General features: G+C 37.4%; 1 protein-coding gene across 2 annotated transcripts; it reads right to left on the reverse strand.

Annotated features, from left to right (window-relative positions):
• Nucleotides 1–97: 97 nt before the first annotated feature.
• Nucleotides 98–8,827, reverse strand: Smp_080280.1 (putative tfiia large subunit; the record flags this gene model as incomplete). 2 transcript variants are annotated; one of them, XM_018793283.1, is made up of 10 exons in its annotated part: nt 8,680–8,827; nt 8,589–8,626; nt 8,447–8,541; nt 8,278–8,379; nt 8,143–8,244; nt 6,935–7,322; nt 6,667–6,824; nt 4,241–4,776; nt 1,937–2,267; nt 98–789 (listed from the first exon to the last, which is right to left on the reverse strand). In XM_018793283.1, the coding sequence occupies exons 3-10, from the start codon at nt 8,456–8,458 to the stop codon at nt 682–684; spliced, it is 1,737 nt and encodes a 578-aa protein (XP_018647812.1). In that variant the 5' UTR covers nt 8,459–8,541; nt 8,589–8,626; nt 8,680–8,827. The 2 variants fall into 2 exon arrangements, with proteins under 2 accessions (XP_018647812.1, XP_018647811.1); XM_018793284.1 differs by having other exon boundaries at nt 682–789; nt 8,278–8,552; nt 8,589–8,827.
• Between the last annotated feature and the right edge of the window lie 210 nt (nt 8,828–9,037).

Genomic DNA, 9,037 nt, shown 5'->3' on the forward strand with positions numbered 1-9,037 from the left:
TATTTATATATATATATATATATATATATAGGGATTTTATATTGTATTCCGTTTTTAGAATAAAGACCATAATCACTGCCATTATTACCAATGATTTAGTTAGGAAGACAGTAATAAAATTTCTTTTCTTTAAAAAATACACAAACAAAAGATAATCACAATAAAACTGGATGTAATAAAGTAATGAATAATATATGCACAATAACTATAAGTTTTTCTATAGTATGAAACGTGAACAGATAGGATGAGTGGAGAAAGAATAAAGGTAGGAACTTTTAAACCATAATTAGGATCGAATAGCTAGTGAGGAATACTGGTGTCAAGTCATACAATTCATCTTTGTCGTGCAACCCGTCAATTTTGTGTGGTGATTTAGTTCGGTTTTTTTTAATGTTTTCAATTTATTCTTTTTTTTACAAATGACTATAAAAGTACCTTACTATAACTGTAAGGAAATGAAATGGGTTATAGTTATCTTTTTCTTTACACAACGCAAAGTTGGTTAAAAGAGGCATACAACAAGTGCAACTATAGTCACTCAAAAAGGTTTACATTCGCATTAATTAATATAAATGACTAAACATAATGGCATCGGGAAACAGAGGAAACAGTAGCCAAATTCATCTTTCGACAATATCGTTTGATGTGAAGAAACTAGTAATCAAATACATTCCATTCAAACTACCATTCGGCTTCACCGACAGCCTTTTGGAAAATATGATCTCGACCATTTATGGACATTATCCCGTCCTTCAGATGAAAACGCCATTTATTTCGAGCTCGATGAATCTATTGAGAAGGCAGAAAAAAGTGTTTTTCAAAAGATGAATGGTATTACAAGATAGCTCTACATTGACATACAGTAAAGGTGATTTCAAAATATTTTGGTTTACAGGTTCTAACAAACCAGAAGTAAGCAGTCAGTGATCGGGTGTAGAATATATGAAAGATTGTATCCGCATTAGGTAACGTCAAACTACAGAAAAATTGTGGATGAACCTTTCAGTTATGAGAAACACCATATCCAATAACACCATTGAATGTAAGTAGCCTTGCGACTATATGTTTACAAGAAACCTTATTATTCAGCTCTTTTCTCCACTTCTGTGTGGAATTCGTTACTATTTACAACTCATCCAAAAACTACTGCACACTTAAACGTAATTAACATTTGTAAATTTATTTACTCTGGCCTTGAGATACCACTTCAGAGTAACGGCTAGTGATACTACCAGGTTATTCAAACTGAAGTGTAGTCTTAATTTGGAACAATGGAGACATTGTTACCATATACTCGTTACAGCTAGTCTATATACTACAGGATATTGTTATATAGTGGTCGAGAAATTTCCTTTTAAAAAGAGACAGATTTTTTCACCAATAATATCATTACAAGTAATAAGGATTTGAATTTTTACGATTTCTTAAATGATAAAATTATTATAGAAGTGATTGGTAGATCCGAGGGAATTATTTTGTACATTTACTCTGCCTGAATAATTTACAGTTAGGTTAATCACAGTTCAGCTAGCTTTACCCAAATAAAGTTCACAAAGCCTTAATTCACACACCTAACCTCAGTATATTTCGTTCATGAGTCTCCACCTCCTTTCTGGAGAGTAGTTCTTAAGTAATACATAAGTTCCTGATATTTCACAAACTTACATATCCGGCATAAATTAGGTTTTTGTTCGCCTATTAATAAGATGCATACATTGCATAAAGTTCTTTTGTATCAATTTACGGGTGTTAAATATAGCCTTTAGAAGTAGAGAACATACAGTGGCACGTAGTTAATCACAAATATCGTAGAAGCATTCCTAACATTGAGCGAAGCCAATGGGTGGACATGAGTATTTTCTTATCGGCCTAGCTCACCAACCACGTGAAAAAGCGAAAAACTTATCAGTTGTCCTAAATTCCTATTGGAACTCACCTTATCATACTGACAAACAACAACATTATCCGATTCGAATAGCACTTCAGGTTCTTCATCACTCACATCATCCTCTGAATTCAAAGGTTCTTCTTCCTCATCTTCTTCTCCTTCCTCTTCTGTTTTTAGAGGGTCTCCTTCAAGGAATTCCATCTGATCTGGAACACCGAGCTCTGATTCAGTTGGGGATGAAAACTGTTTTGCTATACGACTGTTCTTAGGACTGACTGAATTCCTATCTTGTTGTGGACGCTGCTTAGATTTTTGTTTCATTCGATCCAATGTTCGCTTAGGATCAACAGTATTTTCGTAGTTTTCTACAGATAGTTCGCTGTTAATGATCAATACAAAATAACTAGAGTTTAGTGATATTTTAAACAAAAGTCATTAAGAAGAGAATAGAAAGGGTTGTTGAAACTCATACCGATAGTCAGGAGAAATCGGAACTCCCAAACAACACAAAGTAAAAGCTGCAAAATACGAGTGGAGTTACAAAAATAAATATTTTAAATATTTCAGATCACTTAAAATACATGGAACAGAAGGAAACAGAGGAAACAATTAAAATACTGAACGGTCAATTAAACGTCACATTGAAGCTGAGAGCAATAGAACCAAATAAACAGCTATGCCATAGCAACTAGGATGTAAACACTGCATTTTAGAATCATCAGTTGGTGAAATGCGTTCAACATCAACCTAGGGTTAATTAGCATGGAATATACTCGACCAAGATACAACATCTCTACCTGACTTTCTAGATCTAATATGGTGGACAGTCAGTCAGCTACAACGTAGGGCCAGGCACATTTATGCATTGGTCCAAGTTGCCTTGCCTCGTTGACACAACAAGATGAACACCGGATTCATAGAAGTAGTTAATTTAGTAGTGGTAATATATAAAAGATAGGTTGTATATAAGGATATAGTATAGGAAGAAAGACAGATATGAAGCAATTTTAATCTCAAGGTTTAAGGGATAATAAAGAGTGTATACACCTACGGCATTGTGATCGATTATGAGCCATGTCACCTAGAGTCTCCAACCATTGGTTACGATGGTCGCGCGGACCCCAACCAAGTCGTCTGCATCTGCCAACATGGCTCAGACTAGAAGTTAGTGACTTCAAGCATTTATGCCACGTTTTGGTTTGGCCGCCAATAACTCTCTTCCAACCATTCCCAATACTAGTCAGCATTGCGCGTCGTGGTAATCAGTGGTGTGCAGGCATACGTAACACGTGGCCCAACCATCTCAGTCGATGAAGATTCATCACCTCATCAACTGATTTACCATCATTCCCTAATACCCTGTGTCTAACCTCACTATTACTTACCTGGTGATCCCAGCAGATGCGAGCAATAATTCTAAGGCATCTGTGGTCAAATACTAGTAACTTGCGAGTATCTTCTACTCTTAATGGCCACGTTTCGCAGCCGTAAAGTAAAACAGAATGAACTGTCGCACAGTATACTCCACCTTTAATTGATAGACAGATATCTCGTCTTCGCCATAGGTGATGTAAGTTGGCAAAAGCCAAATGAGCTTTTTGAATCCATGCTGAAATTTCGTCAGACACCAACCCATTAGGGCTGATCAGACTTCCAAGATAAGTGAAGTTGTCGACTCGTTCGACTACTTCCCTCTCTATTCTTAGTTCAGGTGTTGACGCAGGCAAGTCCTGAAGTAAGAATTTACTTTTAGGGGGGGGGAGAAAAGCATTGCAAACATCCTTGCATTGTTACTCAGTACTACCAAAAGACTCTGCATTTTATTAGCGTCTTCATCAAACAGGACTATGTCATCTGCGTTTTCTAAGGCGATAAGTGGACCTCCTGGTAAGAGATCAATTCCTGAAAATGCAGTCGACGAGAGTGTTATTTACAGCAATAGGTCTATCATGAAGTTAAACAAAAATGGAGATAGTGGACAGCCTTGTCGGACACCACTTGAGGTTGTAAAATCAGATGACAGTTCGCCATAAGCTCTCACTCAACTGGTAGTGTTCGAGTAAAGAGCCTTCACAAGGTTTATGTACTTCTGAGGTACACCTTTCAATGACAGACACTGCCACAGAGCCTCTCAGTCTACAGAGTCAAATGCTACTTTTAAGTCAAGAAAAACTATCATTGTCGGACGTCAATAAACATGTCTGTGCTCTAACTGTTATGGACAACTAATTTTTAAAAATCTAGGGTATTTTGAAATATGACTATTAGTATCTTGCTACACAGTACACACTCAGGTAATTGTAATGGTATACAGTTTATTTCATGACAATAATTAGGCATGAATTGACCTACTTTGGATTGACCGGTGTAGTGGTAGTAGTTACTACTTCTGGATCTTCACCATCATCACAACCCTCAGATTCATCTGTATCTGTATTCTTCCCGTGGTATGGTGAAAGTCGTCGACGTTTGGAGGCAGGTGTTTGTGCAGTGTGAAGTGAATGAGTAGCTGAAGACCGTTGTCCAGGGCGTAAATGACTTTCTTGGACTGATACGGAAGGTGGGGACATAGGAGTGGGTGGGGCACTTACAAGAGGTGTGCCCCCACCCATATCTCTTGGAGTATCCATCACATAACGACTAGTGTTGTAGTGAGATAAAACAGACGAGTGTGGGGTGAAACCAGGAGTAGCAGGGACTAAGTCATCATCATCGTCATCGTCATCTTCTAGATCTGAACCATGATGGGCATGGGATGCAACACTATCATTATAATTATGTTGTCCACTGTTTTGATTCTTTCGACGCCCAGGTACGCTCATCGATTGGGATACAGGAGTGTCACAGAACTTTTCGTCATCGCTATCATGGACACCATCGACCTGTGTCTGTAACAGTAAAAAGTAATTTATGGGTAAAAATTATATATATATTGTTACGTCTGGCCGGTTGAACGCTATATTCAGATCCTAAGCTATTCGGATAACCCCAGGGCTAGCACTACTCAGCGACTTGAACACCAGAGAAGACACGAGTATCAGAGAAACACTTTACTGCAAGGTTCCGTAGACAAAGCCCTGAGCCCAGAGTCAAATGAAGCACCATTGAAACCGCCGATCTCTGAAGACAAACATCAATCAGAACTAAACTACAGGGCTCATTTATGTACAGAAAATATAGGGATTTTATAGTAATTTAAGAGTCCTTGAGTTTTACTGAAAGTCCTAGAATACTGCTAAACATAGTAGCAGTGTATTAATCAGCCAATCAGGATCTCCACATGTGACTTTTCCATTTTCGTTATTTTAGTAACATAACTTCACATAACTTCTAATTAATCGCTGATTGGTTGAAATACTCCTTGATGACTCCTGAGCTTGTCATGTCACTTGCGAGAAAAATGAAGGGTCATCCCAACACCTCCCTTTTTTGAAGATTCGGGGTAGGTATCCAGACTGCATTTGCCGACTTCATCCTCCCCCACGAAACAATGTTGGATCCTCATATCTCCAAATTACAATTAATATGACATTATTTAGAACATATTTCTCGCATTGAATAGAGAACCCACTGGGGATGACTAAATGATAATGAACGACCCTTGGCTTTAGGTCATCAGAACTTGGCTCTTCTGAAACATTTCCATCAAATTCATTAAGATTTTCACTAGAGGTTATTAGATAACTAGGGGAATCATCATCTAATAAAATTGCATTAGATTTTTGATCACCATTTGATTCAGACGACTTATTTTTCTCATCTTCATAAGAATTTTCATCAAAATTATGTGCATCATTACGCGAACCCATATCTGGTAAACTGACATAAGAAATTGGATATGAAGCTGATTAATTATAAGCTTTTATCTCCCGATGATTTTGAATTACATTTGGCACAATTTGGTTTGCTGTACTGTTCTAGTCTTTTTCTGGATGTGCGTCATTCCAGCTTTCTTGACCGATATCATGTAACCCGTAGTTTAGTTCTATACACCGTCCGTATATATATATATATATATATATATATATAAACGATACATTATGGAAGCTTTACTTACTGCTCAAACGGTACCAGATAAGTATAGCAAACAAACTATGTCTATGCATATGAGATTACATCTCTCTGTGACATCACGTTTTGCGAATCACCATCAATGAATACTAGGTAAATTTTTCTAGGAAAGTACAGTTTATGTAAATAAACGAGTGAATATATAACCACTATTAAAGCATGAAACAACAAAATAAAATGGTATATTATATTTACTTTTTATCAGTGGTCAAAGTGAGTCCCTAGAAGTTGGTTTTAATTCCACTGATTTCAAGAAGTTAATTCCAAACAAGTGGAAGTCTCTACTATTTGTACATATCCCAATAAATGAAAATCTAAACGGAAGAAAGTTACGACTAGAAACAAAACCTTGAAAAATATTTTGAAGAGAGAGATGCTTGATTTGGTAGGAGTCAACTAGGAACATAACTTTATGGGTTCAATGCCATTAGACGGGTAAAAACATAAACGTCTCTAGGGTTTACCAACCGTTAAATGATGCATTCAAAAAGTTTTAGGAATATTACTTTTATCAAAATCCCCGCTATTTGAGAAATATCTAAAACCATAAAATAACAAGATGTTCTTCGTCTAATTGTAAAATGAACTTATTTCAAGTAATAACTAAAGGTAACGTATTAAAATGTGTCAACTAAACGGAAAAAGTGGTATATTAAGCTATAACTAATATTCTTTAGACTCAACTGCAAAATACTTGAAAAGCTCACTTGTTTAAACTGCCCAAGATCTGAAGCCATGGAATTGTTGGTTGCCACACTTGGATTACCTATGTACTGAGGAACAGCCAGATGAACACCAGGTTGACGGACTGCTGTTAACGGCTGAGGGACGAGATAAGTCTGTTGGCCGATTTGTACAAGATGTCCTGTAAAAGATAAATGAAGAATACCAATCGAATTTATTTCGATTACAAAATGTAAAACATTCAATATATAACTTTAAGAAAACTTTAGATGAGTACATAAATCTACTGACCTGTAAGACCTGAAGGCAGTGTGGCCAGCTGGGGTGTTGTGACCTGTTGAACGTTTGTAGTTGCGGTAGGTCTTGTTTGAGCTCCACTTGGATTGGAAGTAAGCATAGAGGGAAGAACGCTGGTTGTTTGAGGTTGCTTTTGTGTTTGTGAATGAGATGGTAATATAACTGAGGCCAAACACGGAGTAGCTTGTACTGGCTCACGAGATCGCATTTGAGTGGGAACTGAAACAGAGGCCCGTGCTGCAGGCAGTCGCAAACCTGAAAGGGTACCAGGGAGCCCCACGCTTGCTGTTGTTTGATCTGATCCAGTTCGGATGATTGTATTCAACTGCCTCACTGGTAAACCTACAGAGGAATTTCCAGAACTGACGACATTTGGATGGATCTAAAGTTTTAATTGATGGAAAAGTGATATGAGACATAAAAAGACATGCATGTATTGCCCAAAATGGTAGTAAATTCCGAGACAGATTTAATGCAGCCTTTAATTTTATCAGTTACTTCAAAAGACCGTAGAACGGTGATTTTGTTGCCAAGTTATGACGCTATGATGTCAATATCGCAATCAAAGGACTCGGGTTTTAACCAATAGGTCACATTTGAATTCCTCACTACCTACTCTGGTTTGGGTAATAGGGTAGTGTTCCTGACCGTCACAAAGTGGAATATATATACTTTTACAGGGAACTGAGTCATTGAATTAATGTTACACTGACTATGCAACCAAGACATACGTACCAAAACATGTTATATAGGCTTTAAACTGAGAAAACAATACTGTGTGAAGACTAGGTTAACTGCAAGAAGAATCACGATCATTGTATAAATTTAACAGATACGTTGAAACTGAGGAAAATGACGAGAAATCAAAATAAAGGCTAGACAACAAATAATGGTTTAGTTGAGAAGAATGTCTAAATGGAGTCAAAAAACTTGTTCATCTTGACGAACCGCTAATAGATCTTGCACAACAATTGCAGTTTCAGTACTATGACAAAACTAGAGACGTTACATGATGTAAATGAGGTGCATAATTAGTTACACACAAGTATTTTTATAATAAAGCCACATCAAGAATAAGCATTTAAAAACTTGGAACCCATTACACTAGCCACACCCACATATACGAATATATACAGTACCATGATCGCCCAAAAAAGTTGTCAAAGTTACCATATTTTACACTGTTTAAACATTTTTGTTACCTGAACTTGAGAACGTTGCAAAAGGTTCAGATATTGCGCAGCACTTCCGCCGACAGGCTCTGGGCTAAAGACGTGGGTCCCAGCAAGTTTGGACTTCCATAGCTAAATTATAGTGAGCCGTGAAACATGTAAAACCTTTTTAAGTTCTTCAAGTATCTGGATATCGCCGCCATCCTCTACAAACTCATCTTTAACACCACTTATAACATCCTCAATAACATCGTCGTAAAATTTGGCCTAAAAATCGAAGGCGGTAACAAACAAAAGCACAAGATAAGCAAACAGATGATCAGTTAGAACTAACCACGCAGGTCATTACGACTGTATACAGTTTACTCGAGCGTTTACGCTAGTCACAAGGCAATTGCGCACCAGTTTCCGGAATGGAATTACCGGGATCTAAAACACAGCTGACAATGTTTTAAAGTAGAGCCACTATAACATACTGCTGCAGGAGAGTATGGAGCTGCGTGTGTAAGGAAAACTTGATAAGAAAACAAGACAGCCAGACTAAGTAAAGACATAAGATCTACCTACATCAAATGAAATAGATCGACAGCGACTGGCAATAGAGTAAGTGTGAGACTAAGAAAATCGGGTAATAACGACTAGGAGTAATGTCATGAGGCTTTGAACTGGCAACACGAATCTACACAGCCCGCACACCGTCACGTCTAAATCAACCGCAGCAATTCAACGCCTAATATTTTAAATGTTTACAACGTGGTATGAACCAGGTGATTTCCGAACGATCACAAGTCCCAGAATTTTGACTGGTCTGAGAGAAGTTTGTATTTTTTTTAGTTCTCATCTGTGTAAACGTCTTCCTTTTATTCTCCCATTTTAACCTCATGTACTTGTACTCACCTCAGACCAATAGATTTTCACCACGACC

The sequence above is a fragment of the Schistosoma mansoni genome, chromosome 1 (assembly GCF_000237925.1).
Source record: "Schistosoma mansoni strain Puerto Rico chromosome 1, complete genome".
NCBI lineage: Eukaryota > Metazoa > Platyhelminthes > Trematoda > Strigeidida > Schistosomatidae > Schistosoma > Schistosoma mansoni.